This window comes from Zalophus californianus, chromosome 14, assembly GCF_009762305.2.
Source record: "Zalophus californianus isolate mZalCal1 chromosome 14, mZalCal1.pri.v2, whole genome shotgun sequence".
Taxonomy (NCBI): Eukaryota; Metazoa; Chordata; class Mammalia; order Carnivora; family Otariidae; genus Zalophus; species Zalophus californianus.
The window spans coordinates 32,872,653-32,890,358 of NC_045608.1; the positions used below are offsets into that span (position 1 = coordinate 32,872,653).

General features: G+C 41.8%; 1 protein-coding gene and 1 long non-coding RNA gene across 2 annotated transcripts in view; one reads left to right on the forward strand and one right to left on the reverse strand.

Annotated features, from left to right (window-relative positions):
* PIEZO2 (piezo type mechanosensitive ion channel component 2) overlaps positions 1 to 17,706 on the forward strand; it is a 526,331-nt gene that overhangs the window by 475,678 nt on the left and 32,947 nt on the right. The window contains exons 36-41 of the mRNA XM_035724088.1: positions 1,047 to 1,213; positions 2,211 to 2,377; positions 7,785 to 7,952; positions 10,467 to 10,871; positions 11,187 to 11,445; positions 14,357 to 14,539. Of these exons, the coding sequence (XP_035579981.1) occupies positions 1,047 to 1,213; positions 2,211 to 2,377; positions 7,785 to 7,952; positions 10,467 to 10,871; positions 11,187 to 11,445; positions 14,357 to 14,539 (1,349 nt within the window). The remainder of the gene's footprint in view (positions 1 to 1,046; positions 1,214 to 2,210; positions 2,378 to 7,784; positions 7,953 to 10,466; positions 10,872 to 11,186; positions 11,446 to 14,356; positions 14,540 to 17,706) is intronic.
* LOC113913262 overlaps positions 13,386 to 17,706 on the reverse strand; it is a 59,872-nt gene continuing 55,551 nt past the window's right edge. The window contains exon 4 of the long non-coding RNA XR_003517131.2: positions 13,386 to 13,607. This is a non-coding gene — a long non-coding RNA (uncharacterized LOC113913262). The remainder of the gene's footprint in view (positions 13,608 to 17,706) is intronic.

Genomic DNA, 17,706 nt, shown 5'->3' on the forward strand with positions numbered 1-17,706 from the left:
GACAAAATTTTTCAAATACCAAATTAAAAAATTAACATGGATCAGAATTTGGTGGATTGAAGCATTCCTTGTGTACCAGTTGAGAAACCATTGGCTTATGGGAATGGAGGGGTAAGACAGACAGTTAAGATGCCATCTTCCCTCTTTTATTTTGATTCTGACCTAAAATAAGTTAGGTCACAACTGTGGAACCTCCTCCAAACTTGAGGATGAGCAGGGAGCTCTTGAGGATTCCCTGAGGGCACAAGAGAGGCACGTGTATGCACCCAGATGATGTCCCAGACATGGTGGCAGTCTGAGCAGAGCCTATCATGCTTGGCAGCTTGGCCGGGCTCCCCACATCATAGCTGCTGTTAGGGAAGACAACCCAAGAACATCAGGAATCTCACAGTGTCTGTTGGTCTGGACAGGATCGATCCTATGTGCAGAACTCTGTAGTTGGCCCAGCTCAGTAGAATGAACTAGGAATGATGAAGGTAACTCAGTCGGACCAGTGTGCTCCTTGTATATGTACGAGCTCTTTACACAATAGCTGGCAAGTGATTTAACTGAAACGCAGCTGCAGTGCCAAGCATCAAAAGTCTTACTGAATCAATAGAATTGTTTCCAAAAATAATCATGACTTAAGAAAAGAAGAAATTTATAGAAAAAGCATTAAAGGATCTGGTTTCCTGGACAGATAGACTGTTTCTATCCCTGTGTCAACAACAGAAATATCTTTGAATGCAATCTCAACTCTTTATCAAACCTATTATCTGTATATGGACCTATTCTGACTGATGTTTTGACCACAGGATAAAAATTCTATCCCAGTTTGGTTTTGATGCTGCCAGTGCATGTGTAGAAAGACCCACCCGTAGCCTCCTATACTGCCTGTCCTCCTCCACGCCCCCCATTGCGCTGAGTGTCACAGCGTCACTCCGTATTAGGTATGCAGGTCTGAAACCAGGTCTGCCTTTGGTAAAATATCACTGTGCTACACAAAACAGCAAAATGGCTGATGGCATTTTGCTCCTTTGAAATCTTGTCGCTTTTCTTCTTCCTAGATAATATCATCAAGAGGATATTTAATATTTTGAAATTCACCTGGGTTCTGTTTCTGGCAACAGTGGATAGTTTCACAACTTGGCTTAACTCCATTTCAAGGGAGCATATTGATATATCTACAGTTCTGAGAATTGAAAGATGCATGCTGACCAGAGAAATTAAAAAGGTAACACTGTTGGTACAATTCTTTTTCTTCTTCCCACATTCTAAAGATTTTAAAAGTCAATGTCAAGAGCTCCAAATAGGATAACACAAAATCTATAGTCTGTCTTTCGGACGGTCTTTACATAGCCCCTCTGTTTTTCTGTATATTTAAATCTGTTCCATGCACAGAATTAAAATAATCAGACACTATATGCGCGCACACACACACACATACACACACACACACACACACACACACACACATACACATGAGTCCTGAGACAGTGGCCAGTTTATTCATTCTGTTCCTTCCCCTCATGAGTTTGCAGGTGCACAGACTCTGCAGTCTCTTGATGGATTATGTTGTTTAGTCTGGGAAGTTTGATCTGCAACTTCTCAGAAGAAAAATTAAGATATATGCAGAACAATAAAACATAGTTATATACAGTTTATAGATAGTATTTAAAACTAATAGTTTGTTTCTGAAAAAGTTACTATCACTTAGCCAAACTATCTACATATAAGAAAGGATTTGATTTTTAAAGATTTTATCTTATTTTTATTGCAATATAATTGATCTGTAACATATCAGTTTCAGATGTACAATATAATGATTCCGTATTTGTATATATTGCAAAATGATCACAGTTAGTCGACTTAACATCCATCACCACACATTGTTCCAATTGTTTTTTCTTGTGATGGGAACTACTAAGTTCTAGTCATGTGCCGTACAGTCACCATGCTGTCCATGACGTCCCCGGGACTTATGTATTTTATAACTGGAAATTTGTGCCTTTTGACTATTTTCACCCATAACCAAGAAGGGATTTCTTGGGAGCCTTGCCCAGTGATATTGGGGGCCATTAATGCAATGAGTTACCATCAATCCCCACCTTGACTAGCTTTGTTTTAATCTTTGCACAAGGTGGGCATGCCAACTGAGAGTTCTTGGTATTGAGAAATGCCAGGTGGCTGCATGGGCAAGTAAGGACTGTGGCAATGTCTCCCCTCCGCAGGGCAACGTTCCCACTCGGGAGAGCATCCACATGTACTACCAGAACCACATCATGAACCTTTCCAGAGAGTCTGGACTGGACACCATTGATGACCGTCCGGGCGCTGCTTCCGGTGCACAGCCAGCCCACAGGATGGATAGCTTAGATTCACATGACAGTATCTCCAGGTACTTCCCGTTCTAAACAATGGGTTTGCTTTTGACCAAAGTGAAAAGCTGGGCTTCAGCAATATGAGACATGAATGTGTGAGGTGAAAGTTAATCAAAAACATACATGGATCCCCACCCCCTTCAGGAGACCTCCCTGCATGCAACAAAGCAAAAGGAATACTGTCCTCCCCTCGACTGAGCCAGATAAAATCAGGTATCAGTGATAGGCTATTAGAGGGGCGCCTGGGGCACTCAGTCAGTTAAGTGTCCAACTCGATCTCACCACGAGTCTCCATCTCAGGGCTGTGAGTTTGAGCCCTGTTGAGCCCCATGTTGGACTCCACACTACTTAAAGAAAAAAAAATAGGCCATATTAGAAATACCAGTATGACTCGCAGGCACAGGACAGAGACTTCCAAGCTGGAGGCAAGTCCAAATGAGCCTTCCCAATCACAAAATGACTTTTTGTTTTTTAGCACATAAGGTACAAAATGACTATTTGTGTCAAGGGCTGCATCTTTAATTCCTCTGAAAAAATGCTGCCCCACAGAGTATTTTCTATACTAGAATCTTCTACCATCTGTTGCTATCTTTGATCTTCTCCTTTCAGAATTGTTACTTTGTGATCCACGATAAAAATTCAAGAAGGGATTCTGTTAGCTTCCATCTTCCCTGGCCCATGTGACCATGAGCATTGTCTCACTACAGGGGCCTTGCCCTCGCCATGGGCAAGCAGGATGCACTGTATATGGGTTACCTCACTGTATCCTTCTAAGACCCTACAGGATGCATGTTATCATCCCCATTTTACAGAACACGAATTTCAGTTACAGAGAGGTTAAGTGACGTACCCAGAGCCACATGGCTAGGAAGTACTGTAAAAGAGAGTCAGGATCCAAAGCCTTAAGGGTTGGCTCAGAGCCCAGTCTCTCAATCACCGTGATGTGCTGCCTCTCGTGGCCTCTTCCTGCACTCCAGGCCAACTTGGAGAACTGACCTTTCTTTCTTCCTGCCTGTCCCGGTAGAGCCTCACCAGTTCTCTGCCTCAGGGCTCTAGAAAGCTGCTGCGGCTCGCACAGAGCTAGCTTCTGAGTTGAAGCAGAAGTCGTGTCCTTGGAGGTGGCTGACATGCCAATGGGGTGATTAGCTAGACTGGACGAATCACACCTTGTATACATTTTCACAGGTCAGGAACGTTATCACTGAGGACATTTGTTGCTTTCATTAAACATGTCTAAAAGCACCTCTTCCATGCCAGGCCCTGAACTCGACTGTGAGATAGACACATAAAGATACATCATCTCTAAGTAGTTGGAGTCTGGGAAGAAAGACCCACTGAGTTGGGATTGGGATTGGGATTCCTGCCGTGGGAAGGGCCGCGGACCCAGCCTGCAAGCCTCCTGTCTTAGAAGGCCTGGATGGCCTGCAGTCCCACGTCATACACTGTGCAGAGCCTCAGAGGCCTGGCGGAATATCTGTCCTCCACAAATAACGCAAATGTTACAGGACAAGGGAGGGGAGGGAACTGAGACTATTTTATTGATACCAAATCCCAAATAGATAACCACAAGTTGAAATTGTAGCCTGAAGTGGGAGAGGTGGGCAAAAAAAAGGTTACCTTGAAGGGCTATGTTTCACTGCTGCTGAGTTGCTATATTTGAGCTTCTCCAATTGTGCCTGTTGTCTTGCTACCCAATAATTACCTATTGATGCAGATCTATATTTATTGGTATGGAAAGATATTCCCTGCAATTGAGTAAAAGCCGAGGTTTAAAATAGAATGTATGCCAAAACTTCATTTTTATTTGTGAAAAAACATATATATTCATATATTGATTTAAATGTGATCTTTGTACAGATAAAATTCTGCTTGGATATATCCCTTCCTGCCCTCCGCCCATCCCTCAAAATTGGTAGCGATTCTTTTAAAGTTCTTTGAGGGATAATAAAAGGCATTATGTTTTCGATTTAATTTGGGAATAATCCTTGCTAATTTGTCAGTTCCAAAGAAACAGACATATTTTAGCTATTGTAGATTTCTGTGAGAAGAGACACTGAGGACAGAAACTCTCAAGACTTTCAAGGTCAAAACATTTATTTGCTAACTGAGATCCTGTTCCAGATGCTTTTAATTTCTAGAATAAAATAAGCGATTGTTACAACAGTGGGCATGCTAATAAAAGTTTCTCATTCTCTCTCCACCCAAACATGCCCACATTTCTTAATCAGTAATTTCCAAAACCATTAGTAAAAGCAAAGTTACAAAGTCAAAATTTAGTGTCATGTTCCTTGATTGACAAGTTCTGACAGCGCCCCCTTGTGTGCCTTCCTGAAAATGCCCCACAACCTGCATTTTTGAAAGGGGAGCTTCATTTTCTTTGTGCAAGACTCCATCGAGACAAAAAAATCATTATGGTTTGTATTTTATTTTTATTTTTTGCAAACCATAAATAACTGTCCTATTTGGAAGCTGCCAGCGTTCTTAAATTTGTTCTTGTTTCAACAATTTTCTCTATGTAGATCAGTAATTTAAACAGAATTATTTTCGCTTTGATTCATTTTTATGCAAAAACTGAAAATCCATTTTTACCCACATTATACCAAGTTGCTTCATGGATAGCTCTTCCCTTAAAAATAAATAAACACTGCATGAGCACGTTTGCAAAAATGTGCAAGTGTGTTGGCAGAGGCAGGGGGAGACAAGATTTGTTTGAGTGAAAAAAAACTTTTGTCCGAATGTAGTGGATATTCAAGATGCTGAGAGATGCTGCTTCCTAGTTACAGGGGTGTATGAAGGTCCACAGGGGATCACAGAGTTTCCAAATCCACCTACTTTATAACCTATTCATGACCAAAGAACTGGTTTTGAAAAAAAAGGGGGAGAATGGTAAGATGAGAAAAGTGCTAAGATATACTATCTCCCAAAGGGAAAAAGTACAAATAAATACAAATTTTTTCCATAAATTTTCAAGGGTTTCACAGACCTCCTGACCTAAGAATAGCTGCTCAAGAACCAAACTCAGAATCAAACAAATCAAAGAGAGTATTAAAGAGTGAATTGAAAATAAGTTGTCCATAAAATAAACATACTTGATTCCTGTATTAGTAACCTTTAACTGCATAACAACTGACAACATGCCCCGCTAAGAAATTAACTTAATATTATAAATCACAATCTAAGAGGGATAAAAAGGAAGAAGAAGACTGAAAATAAAATCAAGTAACTGCCTTTAAATCGGACCCAAGATTAGGTCAATCAGTCAATGAATTTACTAGTAGAAAACCAGTGCCTTTAAAATTAGTTCCTAATGTATCTTTTACTTTTCATTTCAACCTAAAGAAAGGGGAGAAACAAGAGGGTTCGTTATGTCGTTAATAAATGAATTAACACACCTGCCCTTTTCTTAATGGCTGAGCTCCACTTCTAGTTTTTTGCCTTAGGAAGCTGTCAAATCTGCAGACAAAATCTGTCCACATTAAAGTCTACTGGAAGCCACCTGATTTCTAGAAAGGCAGGAGTCTTCCCAAGAAAGGATTCCAAGGGTGGAAGTTCACTGGGAGACACCTGCGTCATTAGGGTCTAGCACTGGCCCCCAGTGGGGCTGCGCATGCTCGGTGTGGCCCCGCCCCCTGTGCAGGTACCCTGCCTGGGTGGGGCTGTCCCACAGGCCACGGTCCTGCTCTGGCATCCCTGTCACCCATCTTCACCTTTGGGCATACTGCAGATGGGATGAGAGCCTAACAAATGACTTTGTATTCCCTTTGACTTACTGCAAAAGTCACTATTTCCTTCAGATCCAGCTGTAAAATGGCACTTGTTTTAATGGTTGTTTTATGAAATCAGATATCATCTACTTTCCCAGAAACTAATTCTTTTAAGTTGTGCAAGACACATTAGATGACAGTCTAAGGAGCATTCCTAGATATGAAGGAGGTGGTTCTCCCTTGAAACATGTCACCTAAGAGGCTGCCGTGTGCCCCGGGGTGGCTCAAAGTGTGGGCTGATCAACGAGGTGACAGCAGCTGTCCCTTCAGGCTTGTCATCTGGGCCTGTTATCAGAAAGCTCCTCCTCTTCCCTTTCACTTTTAAAACTGCCCTGGATTGGACCACCAATTGGTCACACTCCACAGAACCCAACCGGGTGGGCTGGTGTGGGATGTGAGGGTCAGCTGCTGCGACAGTGGGCCCAGGCATTAACAAGATGAGTCAGACTTCAGGATTCCAACAGTGATTCCCACGCAGAAAATCTGAGCAGGGCCGCAGGGGAGGGTACACGGTATCTTTTTGCCTGCAAACCCCTAAAAGGCCATGGGGGTGCGCCTCTAAAAATAGGAAATTAAATACAGATGTTCAGGAGCCAGGCCATTGGTGCTCGGGGTGGAAGATTCTTATTCTAGTAGCCTCCTTCAGAGGCTCTTTGGGGTGCTTGTCCCCCTTTGGGCTAAACTATACATCAGCACTGAAATGATGCCTAAGTTGTAACTGTGTCTGCTTCTTCTCCTCTAGTAGCTCACGCAGTGCTCAGTCCTGAATCCGCCACCATTCCCTCCCTGATTTTTGCTCCGTGGGGGCAACATGAGGATTTTAGCCAATGGGTTCTCGCCCTAATAATATCTGTCAAGTCCCAAAACATGATCCAGAAGAAAAAAATTCAGTTTTTTTAGGCAATTAGGCAAAATGAGAAGTTAACAGACAAAATGACCCTGCCGTCGCTAGACTTCCTCTGTTGTTTTTTGGTTGTTTTGTTTTTTTTTTGTACCATTTCTTTTTTTATTTTTCTTGGATGTTGGTTTATATCCGGTTGCATATCAAACCAGCATCTCTTCTCCACGCAAGGCATCTAGTTTGGCTTAACTGAATACCACTCAGAAAAACAGGGTGGACAATTCAGTTCCTTGTGGTCATTTCTGAGCTTCCCTCTCTCATTGTTGGAGACTGTTATTTTTAAAACATTGAAATGTTCTGTATACATTTTACACAAGCAGATATTTCTGCTTCCGCAATTGGGTTACAAAATACTTTCAATGAACTCAGAATTGGGAGCTCCAAATAAAACATCTTTCCTTTAATGAAAACAGCAAAAAGCTCAGTTACAAAGTTAAAAAGTATGAATTCCACTCTGCGCAAGGCATGTTGGGACTTGTCATTTTTCCTGTTCCCTGCCCGACCCGGAGAGGGGACCATTCATGATTTATCACCAGCTGATACATTTTTACAAATTGAGAACCGCTGTGTCTTACCACGCAGCCGACCAGGCCCCTCCTGACCTCCCTTCCCTGAGCCCCGCTGTGGTGCTCGGCGTCCATAGTGTTGGTGTCGCGTGTGGTTTGCTGCATGGCAGTGTGTCGGTCGATCGATCCGCGTGTAAACTGATGTACCACTGGTGTTTTAACCCTGTGTCTCTGTGACTGTTTGCGCTGCTAGCTGCTACACCGAAGCAACCATGCTGTTCTCAAGGCAGTCTACCCTTGATGATTTAGATGGACAAGAAACTGTTCCTAAAACAAGTGAGCGTGCTCGACCTAGGCTTCGTAAAATGTTCAGCATGGATATGTCCTCCTCATCAGCTGACAGTAGCAGTTTAGCATCAAGGTGCTTAACTCGTGCATGCTTCGTTCCAGAATTTTCTCACTTGTTTCCCTTCATGTCATTGCAGATATAAGTTCTTGTGATGTGTTTGTTTGTTTTATTAATTTTTATGTTAAGAATTTGCATGACTCACCAGAGCATCACCGCCCCTCATTCTGGGACATAACTGCTCATTCCCAGGACGGCATTCTCTGAAACTAACCGCTCTTCAGTTTTTGTCTGTTAGGAGTTTCTTAAAAATCCTTATCATAAACATTGTCCTCCGTTTTGTAAGTATTTTACACTTTCCATTTTTAAAGAAATAAGCATGCTTCCTCCTTGATTGAGAGCTCATGTAGGCAGTCCTCACAGGGAAAAATGTGTCGGGAAAGATACATGCAAGAGGAAAAACATATATATACCACCTGTAGTCTCTTTAGTTGATAAGAATAATTCTGTAAAAGTTAGAATATATTTTGCCATTGGATTTAGACAAGAGTATTATGATGCAGTAGAATATATCACCTTTGTAGACTATAACTTGTACTGCTTTGGGCTTGAGTTGTCTCATTAAATCCTACCATAAAAGCATAATCATTTAGAAATGAAATTATTTATATACAGTCCAAAAGTTCTTTTTGGAATTGCCTTTTAGAATGGCCCATGGGGGCACAGAAACATCGGCTACGTTGTGCTTATCCTGACACCAAAATAACCCAATCCAAGACAAATTTTAATGTTGACTGTACATAGTGGCAAATCAGAGGGGTGTTAACTTATTTTAGTTGGCAGCTGAATATCTTAAAACAGTGCTGCAGTATGCTGGAGCCTGGCATTGATGGGAATGCCTTGGCAGTTTGAGATGTTCCCTGGCAGGCACATGCTATTCCATTCCACTTGGTTGAGTCTTGAAGGTACCAGGACTAGCTGAATCCCTTAGGGCTAGACCTGATCCAAAACCATAAAGAGCATGCTTGTAATTGGTTAGGGTCCAACTGGAAGTTAGACTTGATGTGGGCTTGGCTCCACTGCTCTGAAAATTGTCTAGGGTGACCAATTTCATGACCTTCCTAGGAGGCTGTTTAATCGAGGTAAGTCCTAGAAAAAAATCCAGTTTGCCTTGACATTTCGAGAGCTTTCTATGTGATGTCCATACTGAAGGCCAAGGTCCTGGGAACATTAAACACATGAGTGGGCACCAAGCGCTCACACAAATGTTCTTCAGTCTCAGGATGCCACGAAGGGCTCTGCCTAGGTCTGATCATCCATCCATCCCATCTACCCATCCATGCATCCATCCACTCACTTATTGACATGTTCACACTGGTGTCTGTGACAAAAAAAAATGGGTACAATCTGTGTATTTGAGAATCTCAATGTGTATGGACCCTAGCTGCTCACTATATGCCATTCGAATAACAGTACAATTTCAGAGTCTAATAGAGTACGGCTCTACATCCACCAGATCCCACAACTCCAGAACATCTTTGCCCTTCTCCCCTTCAGGGGGCTGGGATGGACAATGAAAACAGGCATGCCATGAATTTCCCTGGCGTGGCTGCTGTCTTTTCATTTCCAAAGTCTCCAGCAGGGACATAACAGGTAACGCGAGGAGATAAAGGACTAAAGAAGGAGAGGTACAAGAGAGATGGACAGGTTGCTAAAAACAAAAGGTTAAGCTAAGTAGGGAAGCTTAGGGAGAATGAACACCCCAAGGGGAGCAGGTAGAAGAAAATAATTTGAAGTCTTTTGGGGGAGAGAGAGCAGGAGTACACCCTGGGGTTGAGCCAACAGTTCAAAGGGCCAAGGGTCCATAGCACTGGGGTGGGAAAATGGTGGTGTTCCCATGTGCAAAGCAAAGAATCCAGTAGGGGTGGCTGGGAGCTGGAAAGATGGTGAAAATTCAGTCAAATGTAATAAGCATCAGGAAGAAAAAGGCAAAGTATGGAAAAATAGGGGGGAGGAACAGATATTCAAGAAGAATGCCATTTTTACCCCATAAAGCATGCAGTTGTTTAATTTAGCCAATGTTTTATCATTCCTATCCTCCCCTTATGGGTAGGGGTGGATGCATTGTGTAGAACTGAGTAGAGTACCTCCTGGCCAACACCCACAGACCCAGGCTGGCAAGGAGGCTTCCTGTTTCCAGTAGGCACCCTCCTTTAATAGAATGGTAGGTATGCTGCGCTAACTCTGTCTTGATTTGTAAATAAACCATGGCTGTGAGTCCTGACCCGATTTAGACCACCTCTGTGCATAGGTGGGTTTAGCAACTTATGAGCCATGTCATGTGACTTGCTCAGGTTTTCAACCACCGTGTGTGTGCACTGTGGGCTTTTTGCTTTTAAGGGGCTGCCATTTTGCAGTCTCTGCAGACCAGACCGGAATATCCTGAAGGAATAAAGCAGGCGGGGTGGGGGTGGGGGGATGGGGTATTTAGTTTTCTCTGAATGTTTTTATTGGGGAGTGTTGAGAAGGTGTCGTGAGAGTCGGGAGGATACTAAGACCGGGCTGTGTGCCGTCCCTCTCTCCGGACAGCGAGCCCACGCAGTGCACCATGCTGTACTCACGCCAGGGGACGACGGAGACCATAGCGGAAGTGGAGGCCGAGCAGGACGACGAGGCGGCGGCCGGAGATGCCGGGCAGGGCGGGGAGGCCACGGCGGATGTGGGGCTGGAGGAGGCCTCGGAGGCCTCAGAAGTCGGCCTCACCCCGGAGGCTGAGCTGCCGCAGTATTCCACCGAGGACGGGGACGTGGAGGCCCCGCCGTCCTACAGCAAGGCAGTCAGCTTCGAGCGCCTGTCCTTCGGCTCGAGGGATGACTCTGCAGGCCAGAGCCACATGGCCGTGAGTCCTGACGACAGCCGCTCGGACAGGCTCGAGTCCAGCATCTTACCGCCCCTGACTCATGAGCTGACGGCCAGCGAGCTGCTGCTGAACAAGTAAGAGGCCCGTGGGGGCTTCTGTGCCTGCTGTGCTTGGAGGTAGAGAAACTCCCTTGGACAACCGTCCACCTCGAGGGTCAAGCAAACAGACACGGTGCTGGGTGCTTCCGTTGTGAACGATAGAACTAGCAAACGCTGTCCAGAGTAGACTCTGGTGCCCACATTTCTTTCTGTAATAGGCTATTAGGTTGACTCCACCGGAAATCTGGGGACATGCGAAACGGGGAGGGACAGGAGGGATCATGCAAGGTGGAAACCAGTAATTTGGAGAAATGAAAGAACCATTTGTTATCATGTTGTTTATTTTAACAGGATGTTCCATGATGACGAGCTTGAAGAGTCAGAGAAATTCTACGTTGGTCAGCCCCGGTTCTTGCTGTTGTTCTATGCCATGTACAACACTCTGGTGGCTCGCTCAGAAATGGTGTGCTATTTTGTGATCATACTAAACCACATGGTCTCTGCCTCCATGATCACCCTTGTGCTCCCCATTCTGATCTTCCTCTGGGCCATGCTGTCTGTCCCCAGGCCCAGTAGACGATTCTGGATGATGGCCATTGTCTACACAGAGGTAAGCTTGGGATGGAACCTTCCTGGAAATCACTTTTGGCGTTCACTCTAGGCAGGTCTGCCCTGTCTTCAGGACAGTTGAAGTAAGATATTCAGCTAGATGGATGCTCTTAGATAGGCACACGATTATTATTAACAGCTGTTTAGTGCTAGCAATTGTATATCTTTTTACATTACACACCTCACACAAAATAGGTGCTACAGAGAAGGAAACAGCTTTAGTGAGACTACATAATTTCCCAAAGTTACCCAGCTGGCAAATGGTGGGGTAGGCTTTTGAAATCTGGTCATCCATCCTATGATATTAACCACTGAGATAATGTGTTATGCAGAACTAAGTATAGTGCCTGGTGCTGGTGGATGTCCAGTGAGTGGACACTGAATTAAACAATACAGTAAGTATTTTGAATATAGTTTTGGTACCACAGGCATAGTTCCCATTTTTAAGCCTAAAAGCCAGTTTCCACACACCAAAACACAAAGCCATATAAGTGCCTATCTAAAAATCTGAATGACACAGGGTAAGTTACCTTATTTTTGTCACATGTGAGGGGACAGGAGACACTCTTCCCAATTGTCTAAACCTACTTTTCTATTCTTCCTTATTAAATATATAGAAGATCACAAATTTTCATGACAGCAATAAAATTGGGCATAAAATGGGAGGCTCGATAGACTTTGTGCCTGGGGTTATTGTAGTTCTTTGTATTCTGGGGTCTGTGAAGAAGGCTGATTTCCTTACCTGTCTTATAAGGGAAAGTTTTCGCTAGCAATGGTACTGTAATTGCTCCTTAAAGGAAAGAACTCATGATGGATATACATTTAGATTCTAGAAATTTTGTGGGTTTATAGGTAATTCAGTAAAATAAAATAAGGTTATTTGCCAAATCATCTCAAAAGCATCAATTTAAAGTATTATGTATCTCATTTCCATAATAATTATTTAAATACATTTAAATGCTTATAAAAATAAAAGATGTAAAGCCAAATACATATCTATTATTTTAAGTAGGCTGTCCATCACAATCTTGCCAAAGCAATCATTTTTAAGTATTACTTCCACTACATCACTTTGTGATCTGGGACATAAATGACTTTCTATTTGGGGAATGGGTCTGTTCTCTCTAACACCTTTGAGTGAGGGAGTTTCTAACCTAGAAGTCGAAGAAGGGCACGTACTAAGAACTTAGAAAAGGGAACAAGAGCTACTTATATGTAGCTTTCATCATAAAAGAAACTCTTCCTAGTTAAGTTAAACTGGGTTCTCCATTTTCTCCATCACACCAAGGAGTGAGAAAGTGGAAAATTAAGTTGATGTTAATTCACTCTACAACTTAGACTATGTGCCCAAACCCTAGAACTGAAAAGAAAACCCTAGAACTGTTCTAGGCATGAGAAAAGGACAATAAGTTTGGTTTTTTTTAAGTTGTTTTTCTGTTTCTCAATGGCTCACAGACTAATGTGGCAAACATATGTTGTAAACAAAGAACTGCCCTGTAATATGACACAAAACTGCATTAGAGTATACAAGAAAGATGGATACTGTGCCTCATGCAGGCTGAGTGGAGTGGAGAGAGGCTATCATGGCAACTTCTCAATGGAAGACATCTTGGACCTGCGTCTTGAGGGATGAATGTAAGGTCACCAAAGAATGGAAAGCAAAGGGACCTGCAAGTCTTTGGGAATAACCCATGCAAAGAAACACAGGCATATGACGCTGTAGCATGTGCCAGGAATGACAGGTGGCTTGCGATGGCTGGAAGGCAGGCTGTGAGTGGACAACACAGTAGCAGGATCTTGGGAATGTCAACAGGGTTTGTGCTCAGGACTTTCTCCCCCTCGTATGGAAATATTTGAGCAGAGGCATGACCCAGTAATGCTTGTCTTTACCAAGGTTTTACACAAAATGAAATCATGTGAAGGCATGGAGACCAGCTGGGAAACTGTCTAGGTGAGAGGTCAGAGGATGTGAACTGACCCAACGGCAATGAGGCTGAAGATGAATGGGTAAATGAGAAGTTCTAGTAAGAGACTAAAACAGTTTGGGGTGTGAGTGAGACGGGAAAGTCAAGGATGGTCTTCAGGTTTCTGTTCTGGCATCCGGGATGTGATGGTGCTGCTCAGACGATAAGGAACACAGGACTGTTCTTTGCAGAAGCTTGACTGTAAGAAGGAGAGAGACGGGAGAAGAGGTACAATGAGACTCTGGGTCAAAAGAGGACTTTTGAAATATTTTTATTGATGAATTACATATATTGTAATTATCCTCTGGTGACACAAATGTTAGAGGGATGCTTAAATGAGGCACATCAAATTTCTCATGTGTCTTTGTCGCAAACCACCTCTCTACAATATTTATACCCTGAACTAGTCACCACAACTGGCAAGTCTTTGTTTTATTTACTTTATTTCTTCTTGAGGAGAACTTCCAGGGAACAATAAAATCGTGAGAAGAAAGAGATCAGAGGAAAGTGAAAATAGGCATCAAAACTGCCTGAGATGCTCAGATAGATTACAAATCAAAGAAATACATAAAATATAAACTTCTTTTTGTTCAAGTTTTTCCTCATTACCATATTTTAATAGCCGAATAACTATATAAATATCTCATTAAGTCAGTATAAATTAGACAACTCCTCAAAAATAGAGAAAATCATTTAAGTAGGTGTTGTGAGTAACCGGACTGACCCTCATGTATCTGCAATCAGAGGCACTCACAAGAGTAAAATATTACTCTTGGTCTAAAGTCCATGTGAGAAGGATAATGTTATTATTCCACATAATTATGTTCATTCTTATCATCAAAATTATGAAATGATCTTTAAATTTTTTAAATCACTGTTTTTTATATATAGCCATTTTTAAAAGGAGTTTTGTTTTTTTTTTTTTTAATTTCCATCATCCGTGTGTAGGTGGCAATTGTGGTCAAGTATTTCTTCCAATTTGGGTTCTTTCCCTGGAACAAGAATGTGGAATTGAACAAAGATAAACCTTACCACCCACCTAATATCATAGGAGTGGAAAAGAAAGAAGGTTATGTCCTTTACGATCTCATTCAGCTCCTGGCTCTTTTCTTCCATCGGTCAATTTTGAAGGTATGGCACATTAATATCTGACCAGCACATATTGATAATTGCAGCCACCTGTGATATCCCTGGAGAACCTGAACATTAGTATTGGTCATGAGGCCAGGGGGCCATTGAGTGCATCTACTTTTATGCTCTTTTTCTTTCTTTAGCAGCTCTCGTTCATTTAGTGGACATTTTCTCTAACACTATGTGCTCAATAATGGAACTTGTTATAAATTTGGAAGAAAATTCCCCCATGTTTCTACTTCTATTATGAACATATCATACTTAATCCATATTTGTGGGAATTGCTTGGATGGTGTGCAATGTCTTCATGCTTAATACACTAAATTCTGCTCCTTGTTTAAGCCAGAACACCAGAGAGCTACAATTTAGGGCAGATCATATTGCCTCTCATCTCGATTCCAACTTCTGCCTGCCTTCTTTTAGTAGAATTGCTTTTGTTGGATACTTCTTGTCATGAAACTATTAGTTTTAGTGAGAGACCATACATTAAATGGTTGCATGAAGCCCAAAGCTGTGCTTCTTGTAAGCTTATTGTTGAGAGAGCCATTCATTACACTACTCTGGCAAGACCTGTTTACAGGATGGTCTGTCTCACGTTCAGCAACTCTTGTCATCCCCCTGAAAAACCATGTGGGTTTTTCTTCTTGCACACTGTGAACTATTAGCTAAGCTTGCAAATACACTACTCAACTCTAAAAATTAGAAATTGCTGCATAATATACATTTTATGTATCAATGTGCCAGTTGTCACTACCTTACTTCTCTTATTTTAACCTGTCTCCTTTTATAAAATATTTCAAATTCATTTTATCAAGTAGTATCTTTATTAGTTCCTTTTTAGAACAAGCTGACATAAGTTAATATACACACACACATACAAACATATGTAACAATGTGTTCGACTTCTGTCCTACTCAGTATGCTATTTCAAACTGGGCTTCCTCTGCGTACACCTTGGTCAGGATCTTCACTCTGTCTTCACCACCTTGCAAAATGTGCCAGTCCCTGACCCTCCACTCAGGGGGAGGCTTACCTGGGTCACAGGGGTGTGGTGGGTTTGTAAAGGTATATTATCCATGGAAACCAGTTAGCCAAAATTGAATTTGGCTAAAATTTCCAGTTCTTCTGATAAATTACCTGAATTCATACAGTTTACTAATTCTTGTTATGAATATATTAACAAATATATTAACATTATTTCTTTAGTTCTAGAAATTTAAATTTCTGCATTTAAGACATGGTAGTATTATGTTGTATGTCAATTGCACCTCAATTTTTAAAAAAAAAGACATGATCATATAGATTGGGTCACTTCAGAACTCTCTTGCAACTTTTGTGCATCATTTAAAAAGTTTGTGGGGGCACCTGGGTGGCTCAGTTGGTTAAGCGTTCGCCTCTTGATTTCAGTTCAGGTCATGATCTCAGGGTCGTGAGACTGAGCCCTGCATCCGGCTCTGCGTGGGGCATGGAGCCTCTCTCCCTCTCCCTATGCCCCACCCCTGCTGCTCACACTCTCTAAAAAAAAATTTTTTTAAGCTAAAAATAAAAAATCAAGGGCACCTGGGTGGCTCAGATGGTTAAGCGTCTGCCTTCGGCTCAGGTCATGATCCCAGGGTCCTGGGATTGAGTCCCTCATCAGGCTCCCTGCTCAGTGGGGAAGCCTGCTTCTCCCTCTGCTTCTCTCTCTCTCTCTCTCTCTCTCTCTCTCTCTGTCTCTCATGAATAAATAAAATCTTAAAAAATAAATAAAAATAAATAAAAAATCAATTAAAAATTTTTATAAATCTTTAGGCATTTTTGCTGCCTTTTCATTAATATTTAAATGGTTTAAGAGCTATAATTGTATATTTAAAGCATACAATAAACAAAATTTTGGTGTTTCATATTGATATGCTTACTCTGATTTCTTCTTAGAAAATTTCATATATATGGTGAATGTATTTGAGGTACTATTATGCTGAAATTTTGGCTAATGATATGAAAAATAGTTTTGGGGATGACAAATCTTTTCATAAGAAGACAAAACTACCCTACAGCTTTGGAAACCTATTAAACAATGCTGCTATGGAAACCAAACAGCTCAAACTGTATGGAAATTTCAAAAGTGGCTAAAACCATCCTATTTGATACAAGTTGCTAGAAATTTTCTAAATAATTGGAAGAAATAACTAACAAATATGCTACTATGAAAGTAGTAAAAGAATCTAAGTATGTTCAAATGTTGGCAAAAGAAACAACTTTTAAAATAATTTAAAAGAAAATAAGTGATTTAAAAGAAATCAATAGTAATTGAAAAATCTCATGAAAATCTAAAATGCTTGCTATAAGAATAGCATCCATTGAATATCTTTTAGAAACAATATATCTATTAATATTTAAGAATAGTCTGTGAATTAGGTGACTTTTTCTTTTAATGAACTGATCATTCTCCAAGTTATTTTTTGACCAACTGAATTTTGGCAAATTGGCCTGGAGCTCTTATCCTCTACAGCCTGTGTCAGAGGAAGGACTGGGCAAGGTCTTAAGGAATAAATGCATAGCCTGGCAGTCTGGGAACCCAGAAGGCAGTGGGCTTACTGAGGAGCTTCGAGCAGCAGCAGCAAGTTCATTGGAAGGGGGATTTGCTGTCCAGGCAGCATCTTGCACCAGCAAGGTCCCTGGTTTTTCTCAGCCTCTTCTGCTGTCCTTCCTCCTGTCTGTCCTACCAGCCCCTTTTGCTCATTCTTTGAAGCAAAATCCAGACTCTGCAGAGTGCATCATAATCTCTGTCTTATATGAGAACCAACATTTTTTGGGTAAAGTATTTGCTGCTCTGTTCCTGACTCAGCCATCGGTGATCCAGGGGTTCACATCTTACTGTGTAGGTTGAGGGAAGGGCAGCATCATTATCCAAGTATAGATACTTGGTGAACATGGTGCGGTGGGGCTAAATTCACCCACTGATATTTAAAATGTTACTTGTAAGCACAGAGAAATATGTTCTAGAAAGTGCTTTCACTCAGGAACAAGTCAAGTGATTCTAATTCCACCCTTACTCCGTCTGCCAAACATCATCTGCCTCCATTTGTCAGTTAATTAGCCAAACTCTTTTGATCTGCACCCACTCATCCTCACTCTACTGGAACCATCATAAGCATCTAGATAATAAGCTTTCCTAGAATCCATTG